Source organism: Centruroides sculpturatus, unplaced genomic scaffold, assembly GCF_000671375.1.
Source record: "Centruroides sculpturatus isolate CEXI.00-Female unplaced genomic scaffold, Cexi_2.0 scaffold150, whole genome shotgun sequence".
NCBI classification, from domain to species: domain Eukaryota; kingdom Metazoa; phylum Arthropoda; class Arachnida; order Scorpiones; family Buthidae; genus Centruroides; species Centruroides sculpturatus.
In genome coordinates this window covers 505,422-526,836 of record NW_019384512.1, presented here as the reverse complement: position 1 = coordinate 526,836, position 21,415 = coordinate 505,422, and the positions used below count along the sequence as shown (strand labels likewise).

Genomic DNA, 21,415 nt, shown 5'->3' with positions numbered 1-21,415 from the left:
TTTGACATNATTTACAATATTAAAATAATTGAAAAAAAATATATTGTTAGTTTAATTGAGATCATCGAAAATGGACGTGAGGACAAAATGACATACATGTAAAAACTATAAAATTACTGACAAAGTTCACAAATGAGATGCTTGGTAGTGTCATGGTCAGTTGCGCGCTTGAGACCGCCAAATTCGAATTATGTTGCCTATGTCATTTTATACGTATATGCCATTTTGTACGTATTTCCCCTACTAATATCGCAGAAGTTTAGTATAACAGTTTTCTGTCTTCTCGTGATGGGTATTAAGGCTGGTATACACGGTAAGGAAATCCTCAAAGGATGTGCTTAACAGACGAAAAAAACTCGGATATAACTGGCTGGATCGAACATAGTAATTTACAAAACTTATTAAAATATCTCCCAACGTATAAAGAATTATTTTTATTTAAAAATGGATAGATAGAAAAAAAATCACAATTAGACATTTTAACAAATTTATTATATTTTTCGCCAAAGTATGCATTTTGAATGACTATGTGACGCTCCAAATTAAATTAAAAGAAGTTATTTTTCCTTGATATAACAAGTACTAATACAGTATAAGTAAGTCTTCGTTACGTGTTAAATTCCTAAATTTACGTGACGGATAAAACCAAATAATATAATAAGCATTTACAATTCTTTTTTTGTAAAACTCATCTTTACCCTTAAAATTAAGCTTTTTGCCATTTTATGATCCAAACAAAAACATCTGATATGTAAAAAATGCTAACAATTTGGATGACAGTCAAATTTTTTGGGGGAATTTTTGTTTATAAAGATAAGCATGGAGCAACGAAGTGAAATTAAAATAATTAAAAAAAAACATTAGTATAGGTAAAAATCTTGATACCGCTTCGAAACCGATCGAACACTTTCAATACCTCGTTATTAAAATCGTTATAAAAGGTTTTAATTTGCATAAATTTGAATTCATTATTCTGGATAACGTTTTGAATGAAAATGATTCGTTTCCATCCAATTTTTTCCTTATAACCACGAAATTAAGCGATAAAGAAAAATAGCTTTATGGGTTACCCCCGTGAACTTTGACCTATCGACTCGGAAGTTTCACCAGTACCTCACTGATAACGAGAGATGCTTTAGGTTTAAAATTTCAGCTCTCCAGATCCAGTAGTTTTTTCTATGGAGGCGTCTGTAGTGTGTAATAAATAAAAGAGAAAAAATATAGCATTTTTGTATTTTTCGATTGCTTATATTTCGATAACTCGTTTAACCGTTTACAAAACAAGCATCTTCGAGATACAGTATATATATTTTAAACTCTTTCTGTCCTGTGGGCACTAAGAGGGCCTCTTACAGCAAGTCCATTATGGGTTCGGACAGGACCACAATGAAACGGCGAGGTTGTCCCTCACCACCCAGTCAACATCTCTCACCATCCGGTTGTGGGCCTGGCTGAACCCATAATGGGCTTGCTAAAAATAGACCTTCTTAGTGCTCACAGGGCGGGAAGAGTTAAAAAAAATGGCCGAGCGGTTAAGGTGGCAGCCTATCGTTTTGGGGGACCCGGAATCGAATCCGGACGGGTCGAAAATTCATTGTGGGCTTGGCCATTGTTAAGCCCACAATGAATTTTCGACCCGTCCGGATTCGATTCCGGGTCCCCCAAAACGATAGGCTGCCACCTTAACCGCTCGGCCATCCGATTGTTCTTCGAGGTATTCAAAATTACTATAGGCGTTTGGGGAGGATAAATTGATTCCCGAAAATCGGCAACTCTGATTCCTATATATATATAGTCAGTCAATGACTTTTTCACTTGGCGCGGAGTCATTTCCGTGATGGCCCACCAGTAGCCAAGCGATCATCGCACCCTGAACACTGGTAGTTCAGTCATGGGTTCGTGCCTCGCTTGGACGGGCTGGCCACGTGGAGTTTTCCGGGTTTTCTCCAAGTCTGTAACGCCTAAATGCGGGCTAAAATAGGGATCAGTTTTCCTTAAAAAGACCTCCCGGAAGGCAATTCCCCCTTAGGCAGATCGCCCAAATGTTGTGTTGCCATAACTTAGCAAACAAAAATTTCCGTGACTCTCGATAATTAATAATAGCGAGTTGCGGCCGAAGTTTTCAACGCAAAAACGTGTACGTCGGACATTCAGCGCCGCCATCCTGTAAGTCTAGAAGTTTGACAATGGCGTTTGGAACATCGGGCATGATTCCACTGACGTTCCAAACGCCATTGTCAAACTTCTAGGCTTACAGGATGGCGGCGCTGAATGTCCGACGTACACGTTTTTGCGTTGAAAACTTCGGCCGCAATCTCGCTAATATAAAAGGCTTTAAAATAAAATCTCATAACAGGTGGCGCCACACGTAGTTTTAACGTTTTTTGCGGGGAAAAGTTATGTAACTCGTTACTGAATTTTTTCTGTGTGTATGGATATTAGTATATGGGAGGACATGATTCTTTTCACCCACTTTAAAGTTTAATAACTCCTTTACGTTTTGTCAAAGTGTTCTGAAATTTTGCAGGGAGATTTTGTATTAAGGGGAAATGTTGAAATGTTTCTAAAACTTTTCAGAAAAATCGGAACATTGTTTAGGGCGATATTAATGGGATGGAGCATCTTAAAAATCTTTCATTATGAAATTCTTTTAGTACGTACAAATTTTTATTGGTTTATCTAAACATAATGTATTTGTTTTGAAATTTTTTTCAAAACTCATTCCCACTTCCAATACAGTACTAGGATTTTTTTTCGTTATTTTTCTTTATAACTTCTGATAGACTGAACCAATTGAATTCTTTTTTTCAATATGTATATATTAATAAAATAGTTTTAGGAAATTGATATTTTTCCAACCCCTAACTTTAGGTCTGGGGTAAAAATATTTAAAAAGAAAAAAACTATTTTTTTTATAAAATTCTTTGAGATAAATATTAATCATAATTTTTTATCTAAATTTGACCAAAATATCTTTATTTGTTGAAGAGGTGAGTAAGGTAATCGTTAGCGTAAATGATCCTAGACGGGATGGCCGATCGGTCAAGATAGTGACCTGGAATCGAATCTGGACAGATCGAAAAACCGCTGGAATTTTTCAGGTGGTGGTCTGTCCAGATGTGTCGAGCCCCTATTTTCACCACCCGGTCGGCCCATTGTGGGCCTGACCGAACCCATAATGGGCTTGCTAAAAGAAGCTCTCTTAGTGCCCAGGACGGAAAGAGTTAAAAACAAAAAAAAAAGGCCTAAATGACCGTAATTTCGAGTAAATTTGTATTATAAAGTTTGTGTAAATCTGAAGACAAAAATAACGGTAGTAATTATTAGGGATAAAAACAAATAATGTCAGGAAAGTTCAGCAGTGTTGCTAGCTTTCTCTTACTGGCTGCTAAAGAGAATTTGTAACGAGAGAAATTTTATTAAGTGTATGAAGGATTTTTTTACATACGTAAAAAATTTTTTTTTGTTGAATTTATCTCTGTAATTGATGAATTCAGTCTGCTAACAGCAGGAGAGCAGTTTTGTAAGTATACTTTATTGTGTGTTCTACTGTCTGTTTCTATAATACAAAAACCTGTATTCATATTATTTAACCTAAATAAAATAACCTCTAAATCGCGCTTTTAATAAGCCTTAAAAATAAAGTTTGCCTAGGGTCTCACAAATCCTAGGACTATTTTTGCATGTAATTTCGAAACCCCTTGATTCATCTCCATATTGACTCTTAAAACGAAGGATTTTCTTTCATCGACTTAGGTCAAGTTTTACAGAGTTACTCTAGGACCCTGTCGAAAACATAGTCTACCATAAAACGTGAACACTCCATTCAATTCCCTTTATTGTCAGCCATTCCTTTCATATTTTGTGGTAATTTAAGTTTACTAAATTATTAGTATAAGTAAGCATTGAGTAATAATTATTATGCAATAATAATCTTAATAACTTAATTGTTTTTATCTCAGATGTCTGTATTGTAATTATTATTAATTCTAACAAAATAATTTGACTGAAACTTTATTTTTCCTGCTTGTTTTTGTTTTTTTTTTTAATTTCTTTCTATCTATTATTCTATTGTATATTTTTCTAGAGCAGACAACATAAAAATATTTTCAATTCTACTTGTATTTAAATATTTAAAATTTTACAAAGCTAATAAAGATATATCAAATAATAAAATAAATGTTGACATTTGTAAGTTTTAAATTATAAAGAGTAAAAATCAAATATCTTTTAAAATTGATCTATTTTAAATATTTATACTTAAATCTAAATTTATCATCCTAAGTTTCATATTTAATTTTTATAATTATGCAAGTTGATGTTTATTAAATCCATGTAAAGACTAATATTGTACTTACTGTGTACGCTTTTATGAAACACATTGTGTTTTTTATAATGCTATATATATATCACTTTTTTTTATCAATATGCGATATATATAAATAACTTAAATATATAAAATATAAAGTTAAACAGAAAATTTAAACGTGTTATTTTGTATTTTATACAATACTTGATTCTAAAAATTTATGTACAATATCGAAGTTTTCTTTCGCTATCATAAATTTTACTTGTTTTCAGAAGTTTGACCTTCACTCGAGGAAATCGCTAAATTCCAGACATCGTCACTCGAGATTGCTTCACTTTCGCAATGGAAGACTGCAGTTATTACTGTATTTTAGGTGTAATCATTTTTATAACATTTTTATATTTGAAACTGGCAAAAGCAACATTCAATTTCGAAAAATGTGTTTTCATTAGCGGTTGCGATAGTGGACTAGGACATAAAATGGCAATTTATCTTCACAGTTTGGGCTGCACGGTGTTTGCTGGTTGTCTCTTTCCCGATGGAAATGGAGCTAATCTGTTGAAACAACAAAAATCGGAGAGACTAAAAATAGTTCCTTTAGATATTACAAATGAAGAAAGTGTCAAAAACGCTCTAGAATGTGTCAAGAACGAATGGAATCAAAAAAGTAAGTTTTAATATTTTGTAAAGGTCTTCTTAGTGCCTATCGGGAAAAGGTGTTTTATATATATATATAACTTACATTATTTTCATTTTGAATACTTGATTATCTTTATTAATCATATATTTAAATATTGACTAACATTATTTAAGTAGAGTATGTAAACAAGCCAATTATTTACATATATAATTAGCTGATTTAATTTTGAAATGTTCTATTATCTAAAAATTTGTAAAAATCACATAAAATTGACAAAAATATTTTTCCCGATTTTTAAAACATTATTTTATAAATGAACTTTTTAAATGTCTGTTTTTAAATGTTTTAAAAATATTTTAAAAATTTTTGAAACATTTCAAAATAAACAATAACAAAATAGTATTTAGAAAATAGTTTTTCCTAATTATTTAGTATATATTAAACAAATAAAAATTATAAAACTTAAGTTTGTTAATAAATTAGCTAGGGATGAATTAGCAAAAATTAATTTTTATAGTTTGTTTCATTTGTTTAATACGTATTAAATATATATATTAAATTATTGCATTACATAACACATAATGTAACGCATCAGGATATTTTCTTGAAATATGTTGCAATTCGTTTAACTAAGGAAAAAAATATTTACGAAATTATTAGCAAATACACATACAAAAGTACAACTATAACGTGTAGAATGCATTATAAATAAGTTATTTTTTTTAAAATCGAGTATATTAACGCTCAGTATAAAGAAAAATGAATTGTAAAATTCATTTTTCTTTATACTGCATACTTTATAAAATGCATATTAAATGGGTCATTGTAAAAGATAACCAATGACCCATTCAATATGTATTAAATCTTTAAATATTTCTAAAGTTTACAAAATTAAACATAGGTTACAAAATAAAGTTTCTAACTTGTTTTAAGTAATCTTATTGTAATTCTTTATCACGATAGTCGGTGGCAGAATAGGTTGAAGCCCTTATCGCGCCGGTGGCGCGATAAGGGCTTCAACCTACTGTTGTGAAAGATGAGAATCCTCACAATTTTTATGGAACTTTCCACTGTTGTGGGTCGGATATATCTATTCCTCACTATCCATTGACCCATTATGATCAGCTAAATCAATGGATTTAGTTAGACATTGATTAGAGAAGAATAAAACTCTTTTAGTACTTTATGGACAGAAAATTTGAAACAACTTCTTATCAAACAAAATTTCTCAATGTATTTAAGAAAAATTCTTCCGTTTTATCAAATAGTTGTCCGACATAATTTTGCAATTGACAAATAAATTAGTTAATTTTTACGGTATAATTGTTATTATCAGGTAATTTGTAGCAGAATATACGTACTGTACTGTACCTCAGACCATTTATGACGGATGGACTCATTCAAACGACGTAAAATGTCCAGAAATGTAGCGAAATGTACAATGATACTTTCTGCATGACAATGCGTCTGTACATGGATCTTACTATGTATAATATGGATTTTTGACGTTCTTAAAAATAAATTTTACTAATAAAACTTTCACTTTAGCTAATTTAAAAACAAATTAATATTGTTTTATTATTAGCAAATTCTTGTAATGGAAGGTCTGGCATAATGAATATGTTAAATTTAAGTGCTTATAATTTTTATCATTGTAATTACTGTACTAAGTTTTTAAATTTTCACTGTAGATTCATTGTAGAATAAAATTTCATCTGTTCATAGTAATTACGTTACAAAATTGAAATTAATGACGATTAACGGAATAACTGAAAAAAATGAAAATGTATTCATTGTGTTCGACCACTAGTACAAAGTAGATATTCCCGTGATTGTTCATCTCAACATTAATAATAAGCATTAGTAAAAGAAAGAAAATCTAAAATTCTTTATTTATTCCCATTTCAGTATAATCTACATTCGTCACATTCATTTAGCATAATCATAGGCCAAAATCATAAAATCGCTCCTTGTTACTCCATAAAAGATGTTATCTACTATTTTAATATAACTCGAAGTTACACAAAACTGTAAAGTTACTGTAATAATGCAATAAAATTTAAAAACAAATAATTTTATGGAAAATTCGCATCCCTGAATACGACGAATATTGTCATACCATGTTAAAATCCAGAAAAAAAAAAGCTCAAAAACTGAAATAGTAGATGTAACCAACTTGGTGTCAGAAATTTCCGAGTGTAATCATTTACATTCAACAATAAGAAGGATCTAAAGCAGTGTTTCCCAACCTTTTTTGTGCTATGCCCCACCTAAGCCTTTCTAAAATTCTTATGCCCCCCTAACATAAACGGGACATTCCAATTTTCAACGTTGACTCAGCGCTGATCTCAACATTCGTTAAAATTCGTTCCTTTTTTCAACGTTGAGGTAGTGTTGTTGTCAGCGCTGACTCAACACACTCAGCACTCAACAGATGTGTTGACTGCTACTTTCCAATGAATTGTGGGTAATTGGTAAGACATTTGAATGGAATCCATCTTGCTGAGAATGGAATTTTGGGTAGTAGGCATTTCGTACTCGAGTTGGAATGTTGTTGATGACGTCAAATTGTTGACTTCAACACTCAACACTCGCGATGAAAATTGGAATGTCCCGAAACAGCGGCTATACGGTTAACTTAAACTCTGGACGAATCCATTTTTGAATTGCCCCTCTTAACAATCGAATTGCCCCCTGTGGGGCGTGGGCCCACGTTGGGAAATACTGGTCTAAAGGCTTATAACCTTTTCAATTCGTGTTAATTTGGCCATTGTGGTCACTACATTACAATTACGACAAATATTAATACTGTATTTATATACATAGATTTATCTAAAATCACGTGAAGATAAAACTAAATACATCATTTATACATAAGATTTAATATAAAATAAATATTTGATATTTTTCCAGTAAGGCTACATAAGCATAATTAATATATTTCTTTTGTGTTATTTAGGTCTAGTTTTAATAAACAATGCTGGAGTTTGCATTTATGGCGAATTTGATTGGTTATCTTGGAGGCAGTGCTGCTATCAGTTGGATATTAATCTTTATGGTACAATTCGAATGACCAAAATGTTTCTTCCTCTTATTCGGAAACATAAAGGTTTGTGTCTAATACAAGTACTAAGTTTTAATACAAGTATTAAAGTTTTAATTATTACTACAGAATTTTCTATTACGATTTAATCTACTTATGTTGTTTTCCATCATCACAATAATCTTTTAGAGAAGTTTTGAAAAGTCCTTTCAGATTTGTAAGCTGATAGGATAAAATCTAACGATCCATTCTATCAACTTCGAATGCACAACGCACCAGAAGTGAATAAAATGATAAAACATTAAAACATAAAAAAATCTGATGATAAAACATTTAGATAAAATGATGTTGCAAAAAACTTTCGTATAAATAACTTCATTGTATTTATTTTACAATGAAGATTTGTAAATAAAATTTGAGACATCCTAAAGCTTCAGAATCCTAAAATCTTATGAAAAAGTTTAGAAGAGATTTTTGTACTTTTGCCTTGTTGTTATAGTTTTAACTAAACAAAGCGTTTCCAGGAAAATTTATAAACCTCTTGAACATAATTTCTTTTACTTCTCTTGAACTTGCATTCTATATTATGATATTTTAAACTTAATTAAAGAGTCAATGTATCATTGAGAAAACAGTGCTAATATATATTTTTAAAGTACTGTATATTCTTTTGCAATAACCAAATGCCGCCATTCATTTTCACTTTCCCGGATGTTATATAACAGAAGGAAAGTATGGTGATAAAAAAAACTTGGGTTTTTTTCTGTATGTATGGACGTTTGTATGGAGGTACGATTTTTTTCATCCACTTTGAAGCTTAATAACTGTGAGTTTAGTCGAATATTCTGAAATTTTGCAGCGACTTTTATGTATTAGGGGAAATGTTTTTCAAAATTAATCCATTTACCTTTTTATTATAATTAATAATACAAAAATTATTTCAAAGTAAAATCTCATAACAGATAGCGCCACACACAATTTTTTAATACTGCTAATATGTTTCTTAAATATTTTTCGCAACTCACTACTGGATTTTTATTTAAGATAAATGCTACATTTGGTTATTATTATTATTTTTTTTTTCATTTATTAATGAAAATATAAAAAAATAGCCTTATTTAGGCTTATTTAATTTCGTGAGCTATATTTTCTCTATTTATAACAGAAACATGTTGAATAAAATGTTTAAAATGTTTTGAAATAATTATTACTCTTCGATAGATTCGAATATAGACAAAAACTTTAAAACGACGCTAGTATTTTATCTTAAGTTTATCTTCAAGTTTGTTTTATTTTTAAGTTCTCATTTATAATCATCTGTAAGGGCGAATCGTGAATGGAACACCTTTCATCTGTAAATAAATCTTTCAGCAAAGATTTTATTAAAAGTGTTCATAAAAAATTCATTAAATTCAAGAAAAATTGTTTTTAGAATTATCATAGATAAAATACCGTGTTTACCAGATTAGGTACATGCGAACTTCTGGCCTATATTGGAAGTCACATTATTTCAATTCAAAATTTTCTCGAGTACGGAGTTAGGTAGATGACTGGCATGACCCGATTGTTATCAGAAGAAGTGTGTTATACAGGGGCGAGACACCATTAAAATTCAGACTAAGTACGGAAAGCTTAAGGCTGGAGACCCCGATTAACGAAATTCCGGTCTGGACCGAAAGACATTTGACTTTTTTCTTTATTTTAATATTTATCTATTTGTTGGCTTTCTCGGATACACCTATACATTTTTTACGTCTACACATAATATTTTTTATCATAAGTAATTGTTTATATAAATCAACTTCATTAACTTTTTAAATTATAATTATTTTTCCTCATTTCAATATCATATGAATAACTATTAAATGAATTAATGTAACTTGTATTTTTACTTTTTGATTTCGTTGTTCAAATTGAAGAAAAAGTAAGTATAAATTGTTCAAAATAAAATTTAAACAAAATATTAATTTTATATTATTTAACTACTGTATTTTTGTTTTTTAAGAAAGTAAAATTTAAATTTATTTCTCTATTCTAAATCTTCTTAAAGTGATATATAGACTAATTTAATTTCTTTATTAATAAAAATAAAATATTCGATATTGCATTTAATTTTAATTTTTTGTTTTTCAGGTCGAATTATTAACATTACGAGTATAAATGGAAAAATCGCATATCCAGGTATTTCAGTTTATTGCGCTACAAAATATGCCCTGGAAGGATTTTCTGATGTTTTGCGTTATGAATTGGATAAATTTGGTGTCAAGGTAATAGTGATCGAACCAGGAGATTTCGCTCGAGTGACTAATATCATGGCAAATCATTCACAACATTCCGAAGAAATGTGGGAGAAAATGGATGATGAAAGTAAGAAACTATATCAAGGATACTTTCAGAAATATCACGATATCACTTTGAAAAATTTTGGAATTGGTAGTCCTAAAAATATCGAGTCCTCTTCTATGTTAGAAACAATAAAAGAAGCTGTGTTTGGAGATTCTCCCTCTCCTCGATATGTTGTATCTTCTGCAACTTCAAAGTTTATTTATAAACTCTTACAAATACTCCCAACAACCTGGAATGATGCACTTTTTCGACTCATAATGAATAAAGCATTACATTTACAAGTCGAAAGTAATTGATCTTTGGCATCAAATTCAGGCATTTCAGAAATAATTATTCGTTTTATAACCTCGATATGATTTGATTAATTTTTTCCTCGACAAGAAAGTTTGAAAAGAAAAGTTATCGAAACTTTTGGATGCTGTTTTGTTTTGTATGATATACCAGAAGACAAATTAGATATTTTCTTTTTCCCCGTATTTCTTATACTTCCAGAAATTTTTTAATAATAATTTGATTCATACATATTTATGAAGAAGACTGATCTTAGTTGAAAGATTGCAATTCATAATTTTATTCATTCGTTCTATTGCTGATTTTCAACGTCTTTGTCTTGGTTAATGGTTCTACAGTAATGTTTTTCTTTACACAATATTTCAGCAAATGTACAGTACCTTGATTTTATAGTAAATTTAATTTTTACTCAATTCATTAAATTTATATATCTATGTTTTATAATGTTTTATAATTTTTATATAAAATATTAAAATAATAAACTTTTCCTTAAGTTAGTCCTATTTCTTTTATTATAATAACTCTTTTACACATGAAACAAATATTTAGATATTTTTTCCTGTAACTATAACAATATAATATAATTTTCTGTAGAAAATTTGAAATATTATTCATAAAAGTATATTAAATTTTATTTTCTTCTGTAACATCTTATGTCGTCGATGGAACATTTTTCTGCTAATTCTTCTGTTTAAATAGTTAAATTTTGAGACTGACTATCCACCGTCAGGCATAAATTCCAAATTATTTCTAACTTTAATTTTAATTTTATTATGAAGAGAGAATATTTGTAATCACTCCATATGTGTGATACAAATGCAGCAAACGGACATAAATAAATGAGAAATTTGCAAATTAATTTATCGAAAGAATGCTATCAACATTGGTGATAAATTTTGTGGCACCCAATACTAAAATTCTTTAGATATTCGTTTACATAATGTTATATATTTTGATTTTATATATTTTATTTTTAGATTTGTTCACAAAGATACTAAGAAGGCAAAACTAGAAAATATTCCCTTTGGAAACGCCTTTTAAGACTTTAAAAATTCTCTTCTGGCAGAGATTTATAAATATTTAACAAATTCTCTTCTTTAAATAGGTCTTTATAAGATTCATTTGCGGCAATGTCTATTGATTCTTGTTGACTTTTCTAAAGTTTACACGTTTTGAAATAGTATATAAATAATGATAAACATGCCAGTGTAAATAAGCTAATGCGGGTCATACATTAGGTCAGAAATTAATTGTTTAATTTATACAGCCTATATTTTAAAAAATGCATTTAATGTCTGTTGACAATCGAGAATAAACAATATTGAATTTTAATATAATAAAGAACAACCATGCTTTTTATACTTAACTACAGTATTTAAAAAATTGAATTTGCGATTGAAAATTGCATGAAGCATGGTCCTGTCTTATATCATCGTGAAAAAATTGAGCAATGAAATATAATAATTAACATTTATAATTAATTCTCTGACAGTTAAAAATAAACTTCTACCATTAATAAAGTTGCCAAAACACGTACCAAAATAAACTTCTGTCCATTTTTACTCTTATAAATTTTGTCGTATATTCTCTTCACTATTCGACTATTTCGAAATTACATCTACTTTGTTTAGATTTACTAAAAATTTGTTCATAATCATTCATTGATGAAGCTTCAGTTTTTAGTTTTTATGAAATAATAGACGTGTATAACATATATAATAGAGTGTAATGATGCTTTCCGAGATTAATTATTTTCTCTTTCATACTTAGTTGCTACCTGTAATAATTATTGACTAAATAATGTCAGATATGTTATACTACTTGCAATAGAAATATGAATATTGTTCCGTATTAAATTTGCTTGTAATTATAAAGTAAATTATTTTTTTATTCTAAATTATTTATATTAATAATAATATTGATAATCCATGAAATAAAATCTATCAATTTACTGCTATGGTTTGAAAATGTTTTAAAATTGGTTAGATTCGATAACGTTATTCTCCGCCAAAAATGGTGCTTTCTGTTGAATCTTGGAATGTTAAACATAGGTCATATTGCGAAATAAAACTAGTATGCTGAATTATTAAATTGTTTTACTTTGGCACGGCAATCAAAAAGGTTGCTTATCTCTGATCCTGTAGAGCAGTGATTTTCAACCGGTTATTTTGTAGGTTATTAAATAAATAATTTCGAAAGAAGCCTAAAGAACAATAAGTGTACATGTCAAAATTAAAACTTCTTTAAATTGATTATACAATGATTATACAATGAAATATTAAATTCATTGTTATAATAAATAAACATATACATAATATAGTAGAAAAATATATTGTATGCAAAATTATGTGAGCATAACACTGAGTTATTTAATTTAAAATGAAATTTTTTTTAACACTTATCCTGCTAGAAAAGTATCAAAAATGTATCTGTAATTGTCCATATTTAGTTCAAATTATTTTAACTTAGAAATAGCAGGACACTTAGCAGATTTATAAAAGCCATTATCGTGCCACTTTTAAATGCAAATTAAGATTTAGTTAATTGCTTTTCTTATGTAAATGAAAATCAACTATTGTTGTAGCCTGCTCCTATTTTACGGAACAACAATACTGTTTTATTTAATTCACAAAAAATATAAAACAAAGAATTATGTTAAGTGGCAAGTAATATGACGATAGAATGTTTACAAAGAACTTTAAATCACGGACTTTTTCACGGAAATTTAACTGTAGGTTCAACTGTGATAAAAAAAAGGTTGAAAAACACTGCTGTAGAGTATAAATTTATTTTATAATTATGTAATTTTTACTTAAATTGTACCGATAATCAAATAATTTTTCATTAATATATATTTAAAAAATAGAAAAAGAAAAAATAATTTAATGACAATGCATAGTAAAGTAACTATTCCTCAATTAAAATGGCAGTAAAAAAATATCTCGTATATAAAGTAAAGCTTTACGTTTACGTTTAAGATACATGCATCTGTGAAACTTTACATTAATTTTAAAATACTACGTGCTACATAAATTATTTACTTAAAAGTTTTACATCAATTATTTATGAATTACATCCAGTACTATCTACAATTCATTATAGGCTAATACTATGGGAGTTTTTATATCTATCATCAGAATCACAATTCAAACCACAGCATAACTTGAGAAAGCTAATTTACAGTAAAATATATAATAACAATAATAAATTAATAAATTTTTAAAATATTAAAAATTACGTGGATTAAATTAAATTCTATATTTAAAAAATATTAATTATATTATCTTATGATAGACAATATAAAATACACATACACTTAAACGCTTTGTTTAACATAAATTATGAAGCATGAATCAATCATGAATTATTGTTAGTCATAAGAAATTACGGTTAATATTAAAGAAACATAAAATTTACTTATATAATTCTTAATAGTTATATGTATATTATACATACATAAATTTAAATTTATAGAGATTCTCAAGATAATAAATTCTGCAATAATTTTAAAATATAACATATAACATTACATGTTTACTAATAAATTATTTATTAAATCAAAGAATTGTAATTGATTTTTTAGTTGTGTTGTTAACATTATTGATACTTAAAGATGAATAGTATATTTCGATATTTACGGTTATTATTATTTTGGAAATGCTCTCTGAGGAATTTCCTGACATTCTAGATTGAGAATTGGCAAACTTTGACATTAAAGTAATAATAATGATACTGAAGATTTCACTTCTTGAGGCAAAGACGTTCAGAACATTTTGAAGAACTATGAACAGAGATTGATGATGACAGTATGAGGTTACACCGAAGGTATTTTCAAGATATATTATAATATTTCTTTTAAAAATTTTCGAATAAGCAGTCCTAAAAATTTTAAATTGACATGCAATCTTGACACAATAAAAGAAACCATTTTTTCTGTTTTCTCTTTCTTATTTAAACTCTTAAAAGTTGTTCATAAATTATTCTATCTATTTTCAAGCAACCGAAGCGATGGATCAATTTATCTTATCTTCTAATATTTTGATATAACTTAATAGAATATTCTCAAAATGCTTCAAATAAGGACATCAATATATTTTGAATAATTTAAAACGAATGAATTAAATATATCTTTGCTATTTATAATCATGTAATACTTGTATATTATTAAAATATTAAAGTACTAAACTCAGTTGAGTAAAGTAAAAAATTTATATTAGTTATTTAACGTNCACAAAAAATATAAAACAAAGAATTATGTTAAGTGGCAAGTAATATGACGATAGAATGTTTACAAAGAACTTTAAATCACGGACTTTTTCACGGAAATTTAACTGTAGGTTCAACTGTGATAAAAAAAAGGTTGAAAAACACTGCTGTAGAGTATAAATTTATTTTATAATTATGTAATTTTTACTTAAATTGTACCGATAATCAAATAATTTTTCATTAATATATATTTAAAAAATAGAAAAAGAAAAAATAATTTAATGACAATGCATAGTAAAGTAACTATTCCTCAATTAAAATGGCAGTAAAAAAATATCTCGTATATAAAGTAAAGCTTTACGTTTACGTTTAAGATACATGCATCTGTGAAACTTTACATTAATTTTAAAATACTACGTGCTACATAAATTATTTACTTAAAAGTTTTACATCAATTATTTATGAATTACATCCAGTACTATCTACAATTCATTATAGGCTAATACTATGGGAGTTTTTATATCTATCATCAGAATCACAATTCAAACCACAGCATAACTTGAGAAAGCTAATTTACAGTAAAATATATAATAACAATAATAAATTAATAAATTTTTAAAATATTAAAAATTACGTGGATTAAATTAAATTCTATATTTAAAAAATATTAATTATATTATCTTATGATAGACAATATAAAATACACATACACTTAAACGCTTTGTTTAACATAAATTATGAAGCATGAATCAATCATGAATTATTGTTAGTCATAAGAAATTACGGTTAATATTAAAGAAACATAAAATTTACTTATATAATTCTTAATAGTTATATGTATATTATACATACATAAATTTAAATTTATAGAGATTCTCAAGATAATAAATTCTGCAATAATTTTAAAATATAACATATAACATTACATGTTTACTAATAAATTATTTATTAAATCAAAGAATTGTAATTGATTTTTTAGTTGTGTTGTTAACATTATTGATACTTAAAGATGAATAGTATATTTCGATATTTACGGTTATTATTATTTTGGAAATGCTCTCTGAGGAATTTCCTGACATTCTAGATTGAGAATTGGCAAACTTTGACATTAAAGTAATAATAATGATACTGAAGATTTCACTTCTTGAGGCAAAGACGTTCAGAACATTTTGAAGAACTATGAACAGAGATTGATGATGACAGTATGAGGTTACACCGAAGGTATTTTCAAGATATATTATAATATTTCTTTTAAAAATTTTCGAATAAGCAGTCCTAAAAATTTTAAATTGACATGCAATCTTGACACAATAAAAGAAACCATTTTTTCTGTTTTCTCTTTCTTATTTAAACTCTTAAAAGTTGTTCATAAATTATTCTATCTATTTTCAAGCAACCGAAGCGATGGATCAATTTATCTTATCTTCTAATATTTTGATATAACTTAATAGAATATTCTCAAAATGCTTCAAATAAGGACATCAATATATTTTGAATAATTTAAAACGAATGAATTAAATATATCTTTGCTATTTATAATCATGTAATACTTGTATATTATTAAAATATTAAAGTACTAAACTCAGTTGAGTAAAGTAAAAAATTTATATTAGTTATTTAACGTTTTATTAGGTTTAAATCTATAATTTTTTACCCTTTATTTTAATAGATATGTAAACTTGTAATTTCATTTAATAATAAGTATTGAAAAATGTTCATATAAATTTTCGTTGTTGAACTGCACAATTCTTTTCTTACCTTTAAAATTGAGATCATTTTAAATATTTGTATAAAGCAAGTAAATCAGCTAAAATTTAATTTTTTACAAAAATAATAATGTACAATTAATATAATTAATAAACGCATTATTTTTGTTGAAATTATTTTATATATTTTTCTAAATTTATTGAAATAGCATTGATTATTTCCTATTTTAATCAACAGATGGCACTTAATACAGGTAATCCATTCATTGCGTTATTTATTGCTACTAGTTTTATGTATTAAAATTTTAGGAATAAGCCTAATAATTAATCGTTTGATAAATAAACTTAATATACAATTTATTAATTTAAGTAAAGATAAATTTAAAAATTTTTAAATATTATTCACATATTTTAATCTTCGTACATTTGGTAATTAAATTACAACTTTTTTAAACATATTCGTGGGATTTCAAAATGTTTAAAGATTAATTTTAAAAGATTAACAAAACTTAAAATTATAATTTTATAATTAGTCAATAAGATTGATGGACGAATATTCTCATCATTGTTTTTTAATTTCCCCCCTAGTTTTATAGAACTAAATTGTAAAATAATTATTTTTATAATTTTCCTGTTTTTTTATGTAAATTAGAAGTTAAAATTACCATTTATATTACTAAACATTATATTAAATTCTTTAAATAATAAAATTAATTATCTTGTTTGATGATAATATTTTAGTCTTATTATATTTTAAAATTATTTTGTAATATAAAACCGTATGTAATAAGGTTTCATAACTTCATGTTTTATTTTTTTAAATTTTAAATATTAATTATACATTTATATCTTACAGCATTTAAAATTATATACACTTACAGCTTATGAAGTTACATAGACTTTACATATATTTTCAGCAGTTGATTTTAAACATCAATTTTGATTTTGTTTTCAGAAATAACTCGTATAATTTTTCTGAATACTTTATAACTACAAACCATTTCAAATTACTATATATACAGGCTATATATATACATATTAATAAGAAGTATTTGAATTATACTTATTAGGTGTCAATTATATCAGATAACTGCCATTTTTATACATTGATTTTCAATCATCGTTCTATCTCATATTCAGAGGTCTAATAAAATTTCCATAATGATCGGAAAATAACATACTACAATACTATCTTCAGAAATTTATGAAGTCATTATAAAACAGTCATTTAGAAAGATATTATTAAATCTATACATATATTACAGATGAAATATTTATCTTCATTTTACTGAACTCCATTCTAAGAGTACGGAAATTTATATCTATGTATTATTTTTAGAAAATATTCAGTCGAATATCGTGTCACACTCATCCTGTAAACTGAATTTACGAACGTAGTTAGTGGCTCGTGTCACTTAGCGAGAGATAAACAATCGAAAAACGATCGAGAGATAAATTTAGAATTTCCGTGTAGGCTTTCATTTCAGTGTGTGTTTTGTCTCAGGTGTCATGGCAACCACAGATCTGTTCTTTACACTACTTAATTCTTTCAAGATAACATCATTCATTGAAAATTCAACAAGGATTATAAATCCTTAATTAATTCAAATCAATTCGAGCATTTATAAAGTGAGTTTAAATTATTTACAATTTTTTTTAATTTAAAATAATTTATATTGTTATAAATGTTATACGTAATATTTTTATAACTTTTTCTTATTTTTCATATATATATTAAATAAACTAATAAATATTTATTTAACACACATATTAAACAAATGGAATATATAAAAAATCAAAATATATACATCATTTTAAAAAATTTACAATATAAAATTATAATGGTAATACATTAAATATCTCATAAATTTATATGACAGTCGTTATGTTTACAAAAAAAATAAAAAAATAAAAACTAAAAAAAACAATAACTATAATATTTTATATTCTTGTAGATTTATTGAATTTATCGTATTAAGCCATGTTGAAATATTTGGAATCCGGCAATTGAAACAAAATTTTACTTTTAGAATATTTGATATACAACATCTAAGATGACTGAATAGGTTCTATTGGGATGCTGTAGCCATGACAACCATCACTTCTAGATGAAGGCAGACGAAATTTCTAACGTTGACATTTCCGAATCAATCGGAAATTGAAATTAGTATTTTCCTCTTTCAGTGAAAGATCGTCAAGCACTTCGTGTTTAGAAAAAATATAATAAAATTAATAATTTTTATTATTAGTTTTGTAATCTATAAACTCATTGAGAAATTAAATGAAGAAATATTATGTTTATATATACAGTATACATATAGCCTATACATAGCAAAGGGTATTTTTTCTAAACTGAAATACTCTTGTTTCTTTTACAGTGTACAAGAGTGATAAGATTTTCTTTTTCTTAATAAAACAGAATTTAATAAGGAATTTCAGATTACGTTTCTTCTTCAATTCTAATTTTACTTAATTAGAAGCTATTTTCTACACAAAACTAATTCGGATATAAGAATTAAAATATTTAGCGAACAGAAAATGGCAATTAAATCTATTTAAAACTACTTTTTAATTAAAAATTGAATGAAAATCTACATGCAAAAATTATTCCGACAGAAAAAAACAATTTCAGAAATATTGCGAGTAATTGAACGGAATTACGACAGTTCTTTTAAATTATTCTATGATATTAAAACAGACTCTTAATGGTAATTTAATCAGAGAATATAATATCATTTAAAACTTTTAACATTTAATTATCATTACTGTTAAAAGTTTTATTTTTGTAAATTATATCTGAATTTTCTAAAATTTAAATCTTTGTATTGTTCTAAAATTATAAAAGTATAATGTTCATGAATTTAAACATGGGATTAATTATATTTTCCAATATTAAACTGTAAAAATATCATCTTTTTTGAATGCCAAAATTTTATTTAGTGCTCAGTCAAAACAATTAAGCTTATGTAAATAATAGTTTAAAAAATTAAATTATATTTTGTTTATATGTTGATTCGATTACGAAGTGCAGTTGTTTTCTAAGTTTATGAAAATTCAGTCACGTTTAATTTTCTACGTATAATTACTTTCATTAAAAATTATTGTTTATTTTTGAACTTAAAATGCATAAAAAGTAGATATATAAATTTATTTGTTTTTTATTTACACTGTATTAACATATGTTAATTTAATATAATTTCTAATTTATTATAAAATTACATCGCAGAATTTATTACTTTTTAAATAATACTTTTTATTCAATTTTAAGAGTGATGTAAAACTTTTTATCTTAATTACGGTAAATATACCGTAATTAAGATAAAACGTTTTACATTACTCCTAAAATTGGATAAAAAGTATTATTAATAACAAATAATGTTTAGATTTTTTTATATATTGAATAATCTTCAGATAAATAAAACATAAAATGCCTTCAAAACCAAAAACCTTTTAATGGTAATTTAAGAACTTATTATTGTATAAAGATTTTATAAAATATTATTATCATAAAAATTTAAAAATCTTGTCGAATATAATTATATTTGATACAACAGATTTTAAATTTTAATTTAATACAACATTGAAAGGCTGACATGTTTTTCGCTTATTCCATGAAGCTCTGTATAAAATTTTAAATATTAATTATTTATTAATTAAATAAGTCATAAAAATAAAACATCTATTTTATTCGTTAGATATGCACAAAAAAAAAAATAAAATTCTGTTTTAAGATCTTATTTAATATGTAATAATAAATGATTTAATATTTTTTTGTTATTCAACTTCGTTTAAACGTCATTTTTTAATATTCATAATTAAATATTTAAATTGTTTTGCATCTTACGCAATAACAAGAAATAGAAAATAAAAATTGTGTAACTTTATCAAATAATGAATAAAATTTATTAAATAAATGTCTTACAAATTATTTACATATTCAAACTGTAATTGCATTAATACAGTAATAAATTTATTAGATTAACGATTTAATGCCTAATGAATGATATTTTCTTAGAATACAATAATTACATTTCATTTTAATTGTTATTTTCTAGTGATTCTCTGTTTGTATATTTTTATAAAAATGTCATTTTTTATTTCGATTTTTGCACACGAAACAATAAATTCGTAAATAAAGTACAAAAATGTAATTTAAATTTAATGATAATTATTATTTATGACATTAATTAAATTAAATTTTAAATTTTCTTAATCAATTCAATTCAATTCGATAAACTTTTATCGCATGAGGAGCAATTTCTCCCGCTACCTGTGGATTAGGATACAAGTTTTATATAACTTGTTAACTGTTAACGTTAATAAAACTAGCAAAACTAGTAAATAGCCAGGACGATAATACATTTGAAATTTAAAAAACTTTTTTTAAGTTTTTACAAGAAGTTTAACAGAAGAAAAAACAGGGCTTCATCTTTCTTCATCATACGTCTTTTTCACACCTCATGCATTATTGTCTTGGCTATTTACCAGTTTTAATAGTTTTATTGATGTTAATATATATATATATACCTTTACGATTTTAGCCATTTCCGACGGAAAATTCTTTACATAATTTACATATTAAAGCAGATAAGAGCCTACAATAAAAAGTCGACTCCATCGTAAGACTTTCTTCCTGAGGTGGGAAAAGGATGTATGTTGAAGAAAGATGAAGAAGCCATGTTTTTTTTTTCTGTTAAACTCTCTGTGGAAATTTGTTAAAATATTATTCTAAATTTTAATTGTTAATAATTAATTAAGATACTTTTTCATGTTATCATCATCATGCCTCATTTTTTTTTATTTGCAAAACTATTATATCTGAAATAAATGCACATAAATAATGTTTTATTAAAGAAATTGTTACTATTCATTAG

The 21,415-nt window shown here is 26.2% G+C and overlaps 2 protein-coding genes across 3 annotated transcripts in view; both read left to right on the top strand.

Moving 5' to 3' along the window:
• The first annotated feature begins 3,718 nt into the window (after positions 1–3,718).
• Positions 3,719–10,997, top strand: LOC111622455 (D-beta-hydroxybutyrate dehydrogenase, mitochondrial-like). The gene is made up of 4 exons (XM_023364826.1): positions 3,719–3,867; positions 4,582–4,976; positions 7,909–8,058; positions 10,126–10,997. Exons 2-4 carry the CDS (start codon positions 4,652–4,654, stop codon positions 10,632–10,634), a joined length of 984 nt encoding a protein of 327 aa, XP_023220594.1. The 5' UTR covers positions 3,719–3,867; positions 4,582–4,651; the 3' UTR covers positions 10,635–10,997.
• Positions 10,998–14,442: 3,445 nt separating this feature from the next.
• LOC111622461 overlaps positions 14,443–21,415 on the top strand; it is an 89,536-nt gene continuing 82,563 nt past the window's right edge. Inside the window, exons 1-2 of one of the 2 annotated variants that reach the window (XM_023364836.1) lie at positions 14,443–14,454; positions 16,780–16,795. The gene's annotated coding sequence lies outside the window, so the exon portion shown is untranslated. Of the gene's footprint in view, positions 14,455–16,779; positions 16,796–17,840; positions 18,171–21,415 lie in introns of those variants that run through there. The other variant, XM_023364835.1, reaches the window with a different exon arrangement.